The sequence below is a fragment of the Phocoena phocoena genome, chromosome 19 (genome assembly GCF_963924675.1).
Source record: "Phocoena phocoena chromosome 19, mPhoPho1.1, whole genome shotgun sequence".
NCBI lineage: Eukaryota > Metazoa > Chordata > Mammalia > Artiodactyla > Phocoenidae > Phocoena > Phocoena phocoena.
Genome location: NC_089237.1, coordinates 15531902 through 15548373, shown reverse-complemented (window position 1 = coordinate 15548373; position 16472 = coordinate 15531902). Strand labels below are relative to the sequence as shown.

Sequence of the window (16472 nt, the reverse complement as noted above, 5' to 3'; positions counted from 1 at the left end):
CCCAGGGACTGTCCCTCCCTGCCGGTGACTGAGGCTGACCTCCCGATGTCCCCTCTCCCCTCTCCCCGGCCGCACCCCAGAGGTGGAGGAGCTGTGGATCGGTCTCAACGATCTGAAACTGCAGATGAATTTTGAGTGGTCCGACGGGAGCCTCGTGAGCTTCACCCACTGGCATCCTTTTGAGCCCAACAACTTCCGGGACAGCCTGGAGGACTGTGTCACCATCTGGGGGCCGGTGAGAACCCCCTCTCCCTGTCACGGGGCCCCCAGCCTATCCTCAGTTTCCTCATGTGTCAGGGGAACTCTAATGGTGCCAACCTCAGAGGGTCACTGGGAGGATTAAAGGAGTTAGTTCTTGTGAAGCCTTAGGACGGTGCCTGGTACGATCTTGGTCTCTTGCCAGCTGCACTTCCCCACCTGCAGGTGGCGTCAGAACTCACATTATGTGGACATGCTCCGCAGGCAGGACTGCTCGGTGCCAGCCCTACCCAGCCCAGGGTCCTGCCCCCTCAAGAAATGATGGAGCTGTGACTGTTTGCCATGGCTTTGGCTCAGACAGTGTGGGTGGATGAAGGAATTGATCCAGGGCTTCAAGCAGAGATAAGTCTGGCCCTTAAAGAATGGACAAAGCTGTAGGGACAGACTACTTACTCCAGAGACAGGACATTCTGCCGTGAGATACAGCCAACAGTGCCAGCGACTGTGGAGATGTCTGGCTTAGAGGATGCTATTTAAAAATTTATGAACAATTATTTATTGAGCATCTGCTACGTGCCAGGCATTCTCCTGGGGGCTGGGACATATTAACACCTCTGCCCTCCAGATGCAGCTCAAGGTAGACAAAAACTGCTGGCTGGGTGCCCTGGACACAGGAGGGCTAAGGCAGTTAGGGGCCGAGGACTAGGGTCTGGGCACACGGCCCCTGCTCGCCCTGGATCTGCAGGTACTGGCTGGACGCCTTGCTGACCTGGGAATCTCATTTGTCTGTCCTGCTAACAGTCTCAGCCAGCTTGTCCTTCATGTTTATGAAATGAGCTGTAAGTAATTTAAGAGAGCACCTTTTTCCATTTAGACAGTGCTTGTCAAAGTTTCGAGGCATTTGCGCATCAACTCTGTGTGCTCTCATCAGCCCTGTGAGGCTTGTAGCACTAATCCTGCTCCCCCCATTTTCCAGCCTAGAGCACAGAGAGGTCAAGCTTCTTGCTCAGAATCACACAGCAAGTCAGAGGCATGGCCAGGTCTGGAAACCAGGTTCACTGAAGGGGTTTGGGAGATTTGGGGGACATAGATTGAGACTCCCGCTTACCCTGTGTCCCTAGGAAGGTCGCTGGAATGACAGTCCCTGTAACCAGTCCCTGCCATCCATCTGCAAGAAGGCAGGCCAGCTGAGCCAGGGGGCCGCTGAGGAGGACCATGGCTGCCGGAAGGTGAGGGTGCTTCTGGAGCTGCCCCGGGTGAGGCCAACCAGAGGGGCTCCCAGGGGCAGGAGGGCAGGTGGAAGCCCGCAGCCTCCCATGGCATCGTCCCTTCCTCGTCACGCCCCCTCCTCCGCTCTCCAAACTGCTCCGTTCCAGGAGTGATGTTGGATGAGGTGGGGTGGGAAGAAGCAGAGCTCCCCCGCCACCCCTAGCCCTGAGCCCCCCTCCATGGAAAGCCACGGAGAACCCGGAGGTGGCGGTGGGCGGGCCCCCCAGTCTGGTTCAGTCATCCCCTGAGTGGAGGCTGCTGGGGAGACCCTGGCCCTCTGTGCACCCCGGCCCCATCTTCCCACCTCACTTGCTGGCACAGCGTGTGCTTGTCTGTCTCCTCAGGAGGAATGGGGCCATCCTGTGTCTCCATCCCTGGGCTCTAGCCCCAGGGAGGGAAGGGATTAGGACTGAATGGGGGGAATGAATCAGTCGGGGGGGCAGAGGTATGAAAGAGGGTGAGGATGGGTGATGGATCTGTTTCCCTCCTCCAGCCGCCCGCCCGCCCCACCCCTCGCTGCCCCCAGAGGAGCAGGGGTGTGAGCAGTGTGGACACACATGGGGAGGCTGCTCTTCAAGGCCACTTGGTTGTGTTTTGGCCCCTGGCGGCTCCATCTGCAGAGGCCACGCTCACGTACACACATATACACGTAGACATGCACAATATACACATACACATAAACACACACAAACACATAATACACACAAATACATGCACATGTACACACATACACATGTACACACATGTACACATACACATATGCACATGTACACACACATACACACACACACACACACACACACACACACACGCCACTTTCTCCTCTGCGTTGGTTCCTGCCCTGGGGGCTGCCTCGCTGTCTCTCCCAAGCTCCAGCCCCCACCCCCAGGGATCCCACTTGAAGGCTTCCTGGAGGCAAAGGCCCTGGCAGGCACCTGGTGTCATCTTAGGAGGAACAGGGCTGTGGCAGGGACAGACACAACCTCTGTGGTGTGGGTTCCGGTCTGGGCTCTGCCTGCACTGTCTGTACAAAATCAAGCCACGTAATTCTGAGCCTCAGGTCCTCACCTGCAAGGCAAGAGCAGAGAGGCCCTCAGGGTGGCCCAGGGGACAAGGGGTCTGTGGGGTGAAGCCTCCCCGGCCTCATGGGGACGGGGGTAGCGAGCCAGCCGTGTAGGAGGGGCTTTGCTGCCCCTCGCCGAGGGTCTGTCCCCCCTGCTCGCGGGCCAGGCGCATCCTCTGTGTACTCCAGCTTTTCCAGGCCCCCGAGGATTGCCCAGCCCCCTCCACATCCTGGCAGCTCTCCCAGCTTTCCGGCTCTGGTTTCCCAGCCAACTGGCAGTTTTCCCACTGCGTCTCTTGGTTCAAACACCCAAGCGAGGAATCCGGTGGGCCACTCATCTTTCGTGGCCAGGCCACAGGCCGGGTGACTGGCTGTTTCCCAATCAGCCACCCGTGGGCCATGCTTATACCCTGGGCCTGGCAGTTGTGGGTAACGGTAGGGAGGGGAGTGTGGAGTGACAAGGTGCAGAACACAGCACAGGAAGAGCCGGCTCTGGTGTCAAACCAGTCCCTTCTGTTCTGTGCCCAAGCCTGCAGAAAATTCAGTGGTGCCACTGATGGCACCTGTACTCCAGGATTTATGGGTGAGAAAGGAGAGTCCTCCCCCCAGACACCCCTTTTCTGCCCACTCTCTTGAGCCAGGGTTGGACGTGGCACAGCCCATCCTGCTACTGGCTGGGAGAGGACCAGGTGACCTACAGTGAGGCCCGGCGCCTGTGCACCGACCACGGCTCTCAGCTGGTCACCATCACCAACAGGTACAGGAGAGGGACCAGCCCTCCCCTATGTCCTGGCCTAATGTGGTCCCTCCTCCAAACGGGGCAGCATCCTGCCATCAAGTGCAGAGGGACTCGAGTCCTTTGAGCTTCAACAGGCTCCAGGGCCTTTTTCTAATATTGTCACCAGAATGACTCCTGTTTATTAAGTGACCCCAGCATGGGACAGGTCCTGGGCAGGGGCAGGGGCAGGAACAGGCATAGGTGTGGGCTGGATGCCCCAAAGAGACCTTGGCTGTGTCTGATTATCTTTCTCCTCAGCAAGGCATGGAGGTGAAGACAGTAGAAGGGGACCTGGGTTGTTGTGTGTCAGCTGCAGGGTCCCCAGGGGTCCCCACTTCCCTGAGCAAGTTTCTTTTTTAAAGCATTTCTTAATTTTTTAAAATTAATTTATTTTATTTATTTTTGGCTGCATTGGGTCTTCATTGCTGTGCACGGGTTTTCTCTAGTTGCAGCGAGCAGGGGCTAATCTTTGTTGCGATGGGCGGGCTTCTCATTGCAGTGGCTTCTCTTGTTGCAGAGCACGGGCTCTAGGCGCGCGGGCTTCAGTAATTGTGGCACGCGGGCTTCCCTAGTTGTGGCTCGCGGGCTGTAGAACGCAGGCTCAGTAGTTGTAGCGCACGGGCTTAGTTGGCTCTGCGGCATGTGGGATCTTCCCTGACCAGGGCTCGAACCCTTGTCCCCTGCGTTAGCAGGCAGATTATTAACTATTGCGCCACCCAGGGAGCCCCCTGAGGAAGTTTCTGATTGGGCGCAGCACGCAGGCTCCTGGAGCAGGGCATCTGGGCTGTAGCCCAGGGAGTGGTGGGGGGCGAGCTCCCTGCCTCGACCAGCCTCTCTCCCGCAGGTTCGAGCAGGCCTTTGTCAGCAGCCTCATCTACAACTGGGATGGCGAGTATTTCTGGACGGCCCTGCAGGACCTCAACTTCACCGGCTCCTTCCGCTGGCTCAGCGGGGATGAGGTCATGTACACCCACTGGAACCGGGACCAGCCCGGTGAGCCCCTCCTCCACAGCGCCCGCTCAGCCCCCTTCTTGGACTTTCCTTGGTGAAGCCAGGAGGCCGCGGTGGACCAGCCCTGCCACGACCGAGACCCAGGGCTTCATGGGAAACAGATCATTCGTACAGTGTGGTGATGTGGTTATAGGAGGACAGGCTCTGGAGCCAAACTGCCCGGCTCAGATCCTGACTGTGCACTTTATTAGCTGTGCATCTTTGAGCCTCAGTTTCCTCATCTGTCCAATGGGGATAATGGTACTTTCCTCACAGGGTTGACATGAGGCTTGAATGGGTTAATACACATAAAGCCCTTAGAGTAGTGAGCATACACGTGCTCGCTATTACTGTTACCATTTTAAATTCATCGTCTTTTTTAACCTTTTCAAGAACCTGATGAGGCAGATGATGAAACAGGCTCAGAGAGGTTAAGCAAGTTGCCTAAGGTCTCACAGGAGCAAACATAGAAGGCCTCCCCACTGGGCCCCGACTCCACAGAGCATGTCCCTGCAGAGATGGCTAAGCTGATTCCCGGTGCGAGGGCCGTGGTGGTGCCCCTCGGGGATGTGAGGGAGGACTGGTGAGTCCTCTTCAGCATGTGGGTCTCCCTTCTCCCTCCTCCAGGGTACAGCCGTGGGGGCTGTGTGGCCCTGGCCACGGGCAGCGCCATGGGGCTGTGGGAGGTGAAGAATTGCACGTCGTTCCGGGCTCGCTACATCTGCCGGCAGAGCCTGGGCACACCAGTGACGCCTGAGCTGCCTGGACCAGACCCCACACCCAGCCTCACCGGTGCCTGCCCCCAGGGCTGGGGCTCAGACCCCAAGCTCCGGCACTGCTATAAGGTAGGCAGCCTGCTGGCCTGGGGTCGGGGGAGAGAAACAAGAGCAAAGAGGCAGCACCCCTGGCAGGGTGGGTGGCCCCAGTGGGACCCAGCCATGATCCAGGCAGGCGGGCCCTGGAGAAACTTACAGACAACAGGCAGAGGTACTTTCTGTTGAAACCCTTTTGTCAGTGGCATCTGAGGCCTGGTGCATAGGAGGTGCTCAATAAATATTTGAGGAGTTGAAAAAACCACAGAGACCATCGGTTGCGGAGGTTCCCAAACGTTGGGGCCAGGCTGGCTGCTCTTTGGAGTTGCCTGGGGAGCCCGGTTTAAACAAATCTTCCAGGCTGTCACTATGGAGATTGGGATTCAGTGGGTTGTAGTGGGGCTTGGGAATCTGTGTTTTGAAACCCTGCTGGGTTTGGGAGCCACTGAGGTAGTCCAGGGTCTTTTAATTACAGGAAGAAGCTGAAGTCCAGGGAGGGGAAGGGACTTGCCCATAGCAAATTGTGGCTCTGCTGGGATAAGAGCCCTGATTGCCCCGCTGGTTAGGGGGACCATCTCTGGGAGATGGCTGTGCCAGTTCCCCTCCCCTGGGGCTCCCTCTCTGATGAGCAGGATTGTCCAGTGAGGCCCCAGCCCCCTTCCCCACTCATGTCCTGGGAGGGCAGGTGTCCCGTGGGGAGCTGGGCTGGGGAACAGCTTGGACTCTGCTCCTGCAGGTGTTCAGCGCGGAGCGGCTGCAGGACAAGAAGAGCTGGGTCCAGGCCCAGAGGGCCTGCCAGGAGCTGGGGGCCCAGCTGCTGAGCCTGGCCAGCTATGAGGAGGAACATTTTGTGGCCAATATGCTCAACAAGATCTTCGGGTACTGAGCCTGGGGCGGTGGTCCATATGCACACGAGTCGGGCTCTTGCTTTTGCTGGGCAGGGTTAAGGCGACCCCAGGGCGGTCGGTTCCAGGGCTTGGAATGACCTGTGCATCTGCTACTAATGCCAGGCCCATCCTGACCCCCCCTCAAGTAACCCTGGTCTCCCTGGAGTCGGAGACCCTGGGTTGCTCACCAGAGCCAGCAACACCCCCTGAGACTCACAGACTTTTACACAAGTAACCGCCCTCACCATCCCTCCTTCTCCATGGCAAAACCTCCAAGCTGATCCAAGTGAGCGCCCCCTCCTGCAACCCTACACCATCCCATAATAGCCCACACTTTCTCAATAAACAGCTTTTTCTGAGAGAGGGGAATAGAAAGGCTACAAAAGTGAGCATCTGCCCGCGGGGTCCCTCCAGATCCCTGTCTCTGTCCTGTGGGTTCCTAGGACATACAGCCCTACAGTCCCTTAGCCTTGGGAAAAATCCAAATGGATCCAGGCTTCCTGACATCTTAATTCCAGGGATATCTCCTCCCAGCAAACAGCACAATTACATTATTTGACTAGTAATTATAATAGCTCGTGTCAGTTGCTTCTCACCATGTGCCAGGTACTGCACTAAACGTTTAATCCACGTTCAAGACTCTTCTCAATCCTACTGAGTAGACACTGTCCCTTGCGGGCTGTTAGAGAGGTTGGGTTTTTTTACCCAAGGTCACAGAGCTGGTCCCTGGGTGACCCACGACCGGAATCCAGGTGTATCTGATTCCACGGCCCCAGGTCTATTCACCGTCCCCATCGCTGCCTAAAGTGAAAGCCTGCAATCTTGCTGGCAGGGCAAACCCCACCCAAAGGAAAGCAAGGGAAGGGAGCCAGGCCACCTGCCCGCAGCGAGCGTGGCGCCTGGCCCAGCTAGCCCAGTTCTCTCTGGGGAGAGCTTTTTAAGCGTGGCCCCAACAGTGTTTTGCCCGGTGAGTGTGAAGCCCAGTTCGAGAGGCCCCAGGTCCTTGGGACTGCCCAGGTCACAACTGCAAGGGGCCCCTATAACTCTCATCCCCATGTCTTCTGTCTTCACCCCCGGGTTGTGCTAAAGTGAGTCAGAGCCCGAGATCCACGAGCAGCACTGGTTCTGGATCGGCCTGAACCGTCGAGACCCCGGAGCGGGGCACAGCTGGCGCTGGAGCGATGGACTAGGGGTGAGGGGGCCTGGAGGAGGCGGGGCAGGTGGGCGGAGCCTGGGCGGGGGAGGTTTGGATGTGGGCGTGGTCTTTTGGAGGTGCGTGAGGTTTAGTAGAGGCAGCGCCTCAGGCCAGAGCTGGCAGGTAAGGGAAAGGGGGTGGGGACCGTCTAGCCCAGGTTGGGGGTTCCTAGCTTATGCCAGGTCTCTGGTTGGTCTGTTCTGGGGGGGTGGGTGCAGCCTGCGCCTGGTGCCTGAAATCCCTCTCCCCTTCCGACCTCATCAGTTCTCTTACCACAATTTCGACCGGAGCCGGCACGACGATGACGACATCCGGGGCTGTGCAGTGCTCGACCTGGCCTCCCTGCAGTGGGTAGCCATGCAGTGCGAGACGCAGTTGGACTGGATCTGCAAGATCCCTCGAGGTTGGGTGGGGCGGCGCTGGCGGACTGGGCATGGGACGAAGGGCGGAGGGGGCGGGGGTCCAGGGGAGGGGCACCTTTCCCTGCAGCGTCTCTGTCCCTCTTGTCCCCATAGGCGCCGACGTGCGGGAGCCTGACGGCAGCCCGCAAGGTGAGGCACCCCGCTCCCCACGGCGGCCCGGAGGGGGTAAGGGGCGTCACCTCCTGGGCAGGGCCTGGCCCGGACAGAACGAAGGGGCTTAAGGGCTTGAGCCGAGGGAAAGGTGATGGGGGCACCCTACTGGCCCAGGTCGGATGGGCTCGCAGGCCCGCCTGCCTAGGCTGCCCTGGGCCCGCCTTGTCCTCCTTGGGCTGGGCGGGCAGGCAGCCCCAGCCTGGCCTCCATCCCCACGCCCCCTCCGTCCCCGCAGGCCGACGGGAATGGCTGCGTTTCCAGGAGGCGGAGTATAAGTTCTTTGAGCACCACTCCACGTGGGCGCAGGCGCAGCGCATATGCACGTGGTTCCTGGCCGAGCTGGTCTCCGTGCACAGCCAGGCGGAGCTGGACTTCCTGGGGCACAACCTGCAGAAGGTGGGCAGGCTAGCGAGCAGGGAGGGCAGGCCCGGGAGCCAGGGAAAGGGCCTGCCATCCCTCACCTGCCTGCCCGGCTTTCCCTAGTTTTCTCGGGGCCAAGAGCAGCACTGGTGGATCGGCCTGCATACTTCAGAGAGCGACGGGCGCTTCAGGTGGGAGCCCTGGCGGGGCAGCGGGTGTGGATGGGCAGCGGGGCGCATGCGTGAATGGCAAGCCTCAACCCAGGCTGGAGGGAGGCAGGCGGCACAGAGACAGACAGATTTGGATTTGAATCCAGCGCTGCTCTGCACTGGCTGTGTGGCCTTGAGCAAGTGAGTTAACCTTTCTGGGCCTCGGTTTTCTCACCTGAGAATGAAACGAGGCCTGCCTGGTAGGATCATTGTGAGAATTAGAAATGAGGTATGTGAACCCTTAGCATGGCGTCCAGCACGTTATCGGGCACTAAGTAATGACAGCTCGTTATTAGGCTGGGGTCACTCATGAATGAGGTCCCCTCAGGACATGGGCAAGAACATAGGATGGTCCGGAGGGGCCTCTTTGTATTCACGGCCCACCTACCATGTGTGAGGCATGGAAGGCCCAGGAGCACATGGGTGTCTGAGTGTAGCGCTGCCCTTGGACCCCTGCCCTGGGATCCTTAGACTTCTTTTCTAGTCAGAGAAACGGATGCCCAGGAAGGCTGGCCCTTACCTGGAGGCGCCAGGTCCTTGGGTTCTAGCTGCACTGAGCTCAGTAGCCCCACTCCTCAGCCTACGGCCACTGAGCCCCTGGTGTTGGGCTCTGGTCCCTGCCCCCTCATTGCTGCATACAGGGGAGCACGGTGCCCAGTGCTGGAGTCACCCCTGCTCGGTGCCATTGCAGATGGACAGATGGTTCCGTTATAAACTTCATCTCCTGGGCACCCGGCAAGCCTCGGCCCATAGGCAAGGACAAGAAGTGCGTGTACATGATGGCCAGCCGAGGTGAGCACAGGGTGGGGCAGAAGCTGAGGGGAGGGTGGGCGTTGGGGGCAGTGAGGTGAGCCTGCGCAGGGGCCCTAGGTCTCTTCTCATTCTCTCTGTTCCCACAACCCAAGAAGGGCTAGACCCAGAGAGGGGCGGGCCTGTCCCTGTGATCCAGCAGCCACAGAGGACTTGAGTTCAGAGCTGGACACAGGGACATGAGCCCCAGCCCCACCTCCTCTCAGGGCATGAGGCCAGGGTGCTGGCAGCCATGCCCTGCCCTTGGGGTGACTGCTCTTCTCTCTCTGCAGAGGAGTGGGGGGACCAGAGGTGCATGACAGCCTTGCCCTACATCTGCAAGCGCAGCAACAGCACCAGAGAGCAGCAGCCCCCAGACCCACAACCCACAGGTGGCTGCCCCCCTGGCTGGAGCCAGTTCCTCAACAAGGTAGGAGGTGGAGAGGGGGCACCCAAGGCGAAGACTGAGCCTCAGGAGTCCTCGCCCTTTGGCAGCATCAAAGTCGTGGCCTCTTGCCTGTACCCACCACCCTGGCTTCTGCATGGCCCCAGTGCCAGGGCCAGACTCCTTGGAAACTAAGTCAGCGTAGTAACACCTTCTCATTCACCAGGTAATGAGGTTGCCCATATAGTTTGGTGAGTTTCCTAGATCCCTGGTCGCCAAACATCTGCTTGGTTTTTTTTTGTTTTTTGTTTTTTTTTTGGAGGCACAGTGCAGCCTGCGAGATCTTAGTTCCCCGACCAGGGATCAAACCCGTGCCCCTGACTGACACTGGGAGCGCAGAGTCTTAACCATTGGACCTCCAGGAAAGTCCCCAAACACCTTGATAATGAATTCCTATTAAAATGTTGAACATACAAAGTACGTATGTGTGCGTTACACATGTGCGTGTAAGTAAATATATATTTACTTACATATTAATGTGACTGACGTCATATGTAATTAAATATACACAAGAACAAAACAATATAAACCATGAGCTAGAGATTTTTAAATAGTATTTTCAAGTTTTCAAAATTTTCCTTTTAGTGGTATGAAAAAATTTTTGCGCTCACTCAAAATTTATCAATTATAATTGTTACTATTTAAATAATTTTGATAAGAGCAAAGCGATTGCATATACTTCATTATTTGAAAAAATCTTGGTTTGACGCTTTGTGATTCAGACTTCACAGGTCGTATTTGAAGTTCAATTTTTTTTTTTTTTTTTTTCCGGCCATGTGGCATGTGGGATCTTAGTTTCCCGACAAGGGATCGAACCCACGTGCCCTGCATTGGAAGCACAGAACCTTAACCACTGGACCGCCAGGGAAGTTCCCTGAAGTTCAAATTATTTTAACACATGGATTGAATGGTTGTTGTAGACGGAAAGATTACCTCACGAAGACAAATAGATAAAGATGAAGAAAGGTCATCCATCATTGGCTGGGCTTTCTAAGTCCTTCTCCCTATTTTCCAGTCCTTCTACAAATTAAACAAAGGTTTTTGTTTAAAAATTGGTCCGTTTCTGCATTTAAACTAATCTGCCTTATAAACTAATCAGAAGAGCTGATTAAAAGAGTTAAAAAAGGGCTTCCCTGGTGGCGCAGTGGTTGAGAGTCCGCCTGCCGATGCAGGGGACACGGGTTCGTGCCCCGGTCCGGGAGGATCCCACATGCCGCGGAGCGGCTGGGCCCGTGAGCCATGGCCGCTGAGCCTGCGCGTCCGGAGCCTGTCCTCCGCAACGGGAGAGGCCACAACAGTGAGAGGCCCGCGTAACGCATAAAAAAAAAAAAAAAAAAAAAAAAAAAAGAGTTAAAAAAAATCCTTGGAAGATTTTTTATAAACAACATTTAGAAAATTCTCTTCCCAAGTGTTTTGAGTGTGCAGCTAGGAAAGTTTGAGACGATAAAGTGAATTAGAATGGATATGCATCTAAATGCGTTTTCAAAATGTTCCCTCTAGAGAGTGAGTTTCTTTCCGAAAGTGGTTACTTCCTGACCCTGGGGCTTATTCATTAGACCTGATTAGACCTTCATTGTTTTTACCTAGTGGCTGAAAGCGCTTACCCCAGACAGAGAAGGGCACTATTTCCTTGTGGTTTGCGCTGGCATCATTAGTACAAGCTTCCATCCATGCCTTCTTTGCAGGACATTGTAAGACCACTTAACCCCTCTTGTGAGGATTAGATTAGTTAACACTAGATAACATAATCCATAAATCTTTGTCATACGTTGGCTTGCAGCCTGCCCATAGTGTCCTGGAGCTCTCACTGTCTTCAGAATATCCAAGCGAATATTACACCTTTTCTACGTTAAAAAAAAAAAAAAAAAAAAAAAAAAAGAGTAAGATGTGTATTTTTAACATCTTGGGGAAAAAAACAAAAAATGAAACTAAAACTCATCCATACTCTCCAGAGATGACCACTATCAATATTTGTTACTCACTTCCTGACTTTTTCCGTGTAATTGAGATTATACTAAATAACACAATTGTGTAGCCAGCTTTTCTTTCTCGGTATTATATTTTCAGCATTTCCCCATGTCATTAAATTTATCCAAAAGATTATTATGACTTCTTCCACCTAATTGAAAACAAAATATATTTCATATACGTAATTGGCCCTTTGCTTAATTTGTTGGCATCATTGTAAGGATACAGTAACTCTGTCAAAAACCTTTGGAGTATGCAAAGCTGAGAGCCAGACAGACCTTGTCCCCAGGCATGGCCCAGGCGGTGCCATCACAAGTAGTAGAGCATTTGGTGGCCCGGAGAAATCTTCCCACTTAAAGATTCCCCAGAGTGTGGGCAAGTGTACGTGACTCCGCTGTGCCCGGCTGAGAGGGTGCCGGAGCCTTGGTCAAGGAGACCCAGATGTCCTGGTTCTCATGTTTTTCTCTCACAGCCCCCGAGCCTCCCCAGGGCCTGCGGCCGAGGGCACCGCAGTGGAGTTTCTGGGTGTGTGGGACAGGGGGGTGGAGCAGGATGCCATGCCTCCCCCTCCGCCCCACAGTGTTTCCGAATCCAGGGCCAGGACCCCCAGGACCGGGTGAAGTGGTCAGAGGCACAGTTCTCCTGTGAACAGCAAGAGGCCCAACTGGTCACCATTGCAAACCCCTTAGAGCAAGGTAGGGCCAGCCCATGGGGAGGCCCCGTGATCCTCTGACACCATCCCCCCAGAGGGCTAGAGCAGAGCGAGGAGGGGGCTGCCCTGTCGCTCATCACTCTCTCTTCTGGGGGACTGTAGCATTCGTCACAGCCAGCCTGCCCAATGTGACCTTTGACCTTTGGATTGGCCTCCATGCCTCGCAGAGGGACTTCCAGTGGGTAGAGCAGGAGCCTCTGCGGTACACCAACTGGGCCCCCGGGGAGCCCTCTGGCCCTAGCCCTGCCCCCAGCGGCAACATACCGGTGAGGAAGCCCCTCCCCACTCTCTCCTTCGCCCTCCACCCCCACCCTGCCCTGCAGCGCTTACCTGGGGACCCCCTTCCAGCCTCTTTGCTCACAGTACAGCTTTCTGGGGGCAGTGGCACAAGCGGGCGGCTGCCGGGGCTCCCCTGAGCAGCTCCTTCCCCCCAGACCAGCTGTGCGGTGGTCCTGCACAGCCCCTCAGCTCACTTCACTGGCCGCTGGGATGATCGGAACTGCGCCGAGGAGACACACGGCTTCATCTGCCAGAAGGGCACGGGTACGTGTCACCGGGGAACCCGGAAACCCCAGCCCGGGACTGGATTCCGCGGGCCATGCCCCGAGGAATGAGACATGGTCCTTGACCTCAGAGGCCCCCTGGGCCACCCCCAGAGTCTAGTCTGCTTGGGAAGCAGATGGGCAGAAAGGCCAGGCGCCAATCAGAGGGAAAGGCAGTGGGCACCAAGGGGACTCAGGAGGAAGGTTTGGGGTTCGGAGGGCTGACCAGGGAGAGCTAGACACTGGGCACGCCTGGTGGCGGGGGCCCTGAGGTTCTGTGTCTGAGGCTCCTGCAGCTCCGTGCAGGGGTCCCTCTGCCCTGGATTCATGGTCGAGCTCTAGGTTGCTCATCCCTTTATCAGCAAGAACGTATTGTTACTAATAACAGCAAGGACCGACACTGAGCCAGGCACTGTGCCCAGAGGAGAGTTGGTCTCTGCCTGATGTCCGGCGCTCCCCCCTCCCGGCCTCATGCCTGGGGATGGGGTGATGGGGGCAGAGCCCGGCCTGAGCCCTGCCCCCTTCCCTGTAGACCCCTCCCTGAGCCCATGCCCAGCAGCATCGCTCCCTGCCCCGGGCACTGAGCTCTCCTACCTCAACGGCACCTTCCGGCTGCTGCAGAAGCCGCTGCGCTGGCACGATGCCCTCCTGCTGTGTGAGAGCCGCAACGCCAGCCTGGCGCACGTGCCTGACCCCTACACCCAGGCCTTCCTCACGCAGGCTGCCCGAGGGCTGCGCACGCCACTCTGGATCGGGCTGGCCAGTGAGGAGGTGGGCACCGGGCTGGGCCCACTCCCCTGATTTCCCTCCCTGCCTCCCCCTAACCCTGTGCCTTACCTGCTCCCTGACCCGGCTGGTTCCCTTCCTCCCACCCTGATGGCTGTCTGTGCCCAGGGCTCCCGGCGGTACTCCTGGGTCTCGGAGGAGCCGCTGAGCTATGTGAGCTGGCAGGACTGGGAGCCCCAGTACCCGGGGGGCTGCGCCTACGTGGATATGGATGGGGCCTGGCGCACCACCAGCTGTGACACCAAGTTGCAGGGGGCTGTGTGTGGAGTTAACGGAGGTGAGTGCCCACCCGCTGGGGCCGAGGGGTGGGCTGGGGGTAGGCTGACCCTGGGAGGACCCTGGGCCACTTTCTCAATCCTGCACCCCCATAGGGCCCCCTCCTCCCCGAAGAATAAGCTACCACGGCAGCTGTCCCCAGGGGCTGGCGGACTCGGCGTGGATTCCCTTCCGGGAGCACTGCTACTCCTTCCACATGGAGCTGCTGCTGGGCCACAAGGAGGCGCTGCAGCGCTGTCAGAGAGGTGGGCCGGGTGGGTGAGAGCCCATATGTGGGCATTCCAGGTGGCAGCCCCTCTCGTGGACACTCAAAGCCCCTGTGAATGCAGTCCCCGTGCTGCGGTCTACCTGTCGGCAGCCCTCACACATAAGTGCCCCTCACGTTGCAATACGCACAGACCACCCGTGACATAACGTGTGTGACTATAACCCCCTTCCCTCCAAGCACGACTCCACGCCATCGTCTCCTCTGGCTGCCAGGGAAGAGGGCGGGGGCCTCTCTGGGGGGCTCTGCTACCCCGGGGAGACCCGTCTGCCCTGACGTGAGCCTCCTTTGTGTCCAGAGGGTGGGGTGGTCCTGTCCATCCTGGATGAGATGGAGAACGTGTTTGTCTGGGAGCATCTGCAGAGCTCTGAGGGCCAGAGTCGGGGCGCCTGGCTGGGCATGAACTTCAACCCCAAAGGTGGGTCCCTGTGTGTAGGATCAGGATGGGGAAGCCTCGGGCGGCAGGGGCGATGCCCTCCAGCGGGGCTTGGTGGAGGTGAGGGCCTGAGGAAGGTGGGAGTTGATCCTAGAACAGGCCTGCTCTCTCCCACCTGCTCCAGTTTGTTACCCGCCCCTGCAATGCCCCCTCAGTGCCTTCTTCCCCCAGGAGGCACGCTGGTCTGGCAGGACAACACAGCTGTGAACTACTCCAACTGGGGGCCCCCGGGCCTGGGCCCCAGCATGCTGAGCCACAACAGCTGCTACTGGATCCAGAGCAGCAGCGGGCTCTGGCGCCCGGGCGCCTGCACCAACATCACCATGGGTGTGGTCTGCAAGCTCCCTCGAGGTGAGCGCCCGGCGGGCACACCCGCGGCTTCCTGCCATCTGGTGCTGGCTGGGGGCCCGCCTGCTTCTCGTTCTGCAGACAATGCAGTGGCTGGGAGAGAATAGACAGACAGGCCTGGGGCCGCGCCGGGACCTTCCCCGGGGATTAATTAGTCTGTAGGACTGGGCCTTGCTGCACATTTCCAAACTAGACAGCAAACCCGTCATTTTGTAGTGGTTCAAGGCAGGGATGGGGTTCAAGCCCAGGCCAAACCATTTGCCAACTCTGTGACCTTGGGTAAGTCATTCAAACTCTGTGGCCTCAGTTTACACATATGTAAAATGGGGTAATAAGAGTACGTATGAGGGGATTAAATGAGCAAATGAAGTGCCTGGGCCTGCAGAAAATGTTCTTACATGTTTGCTTATTATTATCATATTACCACTGCTGCTGTTATTAACTGGTTCCTCCTCTGCTGCAGCTGAGGAGAGCAGCTTCTCCCCGTCAGGTGAGTCACAGGCAGGGCTGAGACTAGCCCTGTCCTCCTTCCCCCCTTGTTCCGGGCGGCGGGTGCCATAGCCGGGCTTCTGAGCGGGGGTTCTTCTTGCTGCAGCAGCCCTCCCGGGGAGCCCTGCGGCCCTGCTGGTGGTGCTGATGGCGGTGCTTCTGCTCCTGGCCCTGCTGACGGCGGCCCTGATCCTCTACCGGCGACGACAGGGCGTCGAGCGCGGGGCTTTCGAGGGCGCCCGCTACAGCCGCAGCTCCTCCGGCCCCGGCGAGGCCACTGAGAAGAACATCCTGGTGTCAGACATGGAGATGAACGAGCAGCAGGAGTAGAGCCAAGGGCGTGGGCGGGGCCGGGGCAGGAGGAGCTGGGTCCGCCGGGCCCTCCCCCAGCTACAGTCCAGTCGGCCCATGGAGGGGTGCCCTTGGGAGCTGCCGTGGGGAGCTGGGGCTGGCAGGGCCTGGGCTGGTGGGCTTCCTCCCTCCCACGAGCGCTGGGCTGAGACCTGGCTGAGTGCAGCGTGGCGTTTCCCTCTGGGGGGGGGGGCTTAAGGTCTTGTCACCCAGGCCTGTGCCCCCATGGTAACCAGAGGCAGGACGGGAGCCCCTTTCTGCCTCTTCCTCCCCGGGCCCGCCTGCCCAGGTCTGTGCCCCAGGCCCCAGGACCTGCTTCTCGCTGCAGAGTCTGAGGAACCTGCCCTGAGCCCTCAGCCGGCCTCTTGCTTCTCTCCTTCCCTGGCAGCCTCAGCTCTGAGCCCCTCACGCCAGCTCCTTTCCCTCCCTGCCCCCCTTGTCACACAGCCCTCCCTTCTGAGCCAGGGCCCTGGGGTTTGGGGAGTCCTCTTGCTCTTGGTGGGGGTCGGCTGAGGGGGCCGAGCATTTGTCACTCCTGTGCCTGCTGGGGTGGCCGTGGGACATGGCAGGGGGGCCTGGGCCGGATGGAGAACGAGAGCATCACTGTGGCGTCAGCTGGGCTTGGGCTGGAGACAGGACAGGGGAGAGACACCCTGACCTCCTGGGGGTGACCAGGCTGGGCTGGGTGTCATCTCCTGCCGGCCGGGGGAGGGCTGTGTCCCTAAAGAG

General features: G+C 58.0%; 1 protein-coding gene across 1 annotated transcript in view; it reads left to right on the top strand.

Annotated features, from left to right (window-relative positions):
• Positions 1–15722, top strand: part of MRC2 (mannose receptor C-type 2) — a 54084-nt gene extending 38362 nt beyond the window's left edge. Inside the window, exons 8-30 of the mRNA XM_065896930.1 lie at positions 81–235; positions 1320–1427; positions 3172–3287; positions 4153–4301; positions 4926–5143; positions 5847–5989; positions 7087–7189; positions 7457–7595; positions 7708–7743; positions 8003–8163; positions 8251–8318; positions 9028–9128; positions 9419–9555; positions 12119–12233; positions 12353–12516; positions 12685–12793; positions 13325–13563; positions 13687–13855; positions 13950–14099; positions 14418–14537; positions 14727–14906; positions 15367–15393; positions 15502–15722. Coding sequence (XP_065753002.1) covers positions 81–235; positions 1320–1427; positions 3172–3287; positions 4153–4301; positions 4926–5143; positions 5847–5989; positions 7087–7189; positions 7457–7595; positions 7708–7743; positions 8003–8163; positions 8251–8318; positions 9028–9128; positions 9419–9555; positions 12119–12233; positions 12353–12516; positions 12685–12793; positions 13325–13563; positions 13687–13855; positions 13950–14099; positions 14418–14537; positions 14727–14906; positions 15367–15393; positions 15502–15722 — 3128 coding nt within the window. The remainder of the gene's footprint in view (positions 1–80; positions 236–1319; positions 1428–3171; positions 3288–4152; positions 4302–4925; positions 5144–5846; positions 5990–7086; positions 7190–7456; positions 7596–7707; positions 7744–8002; positions 8164–8250; positions 8319–9027; positions 9129–9418; positions 9556–12118; positions 12234–12352; positions 12517–12684; positions 12794–13324; positions 13564–13686; positions 13856–13949; positions 14100–14417; positions 14538–14726; positions 14907–15366; positions 15394–15501) is intronic.
• The last annotated feature ends 750 nt before the right edge of the window (positions 15723–16472 follow it).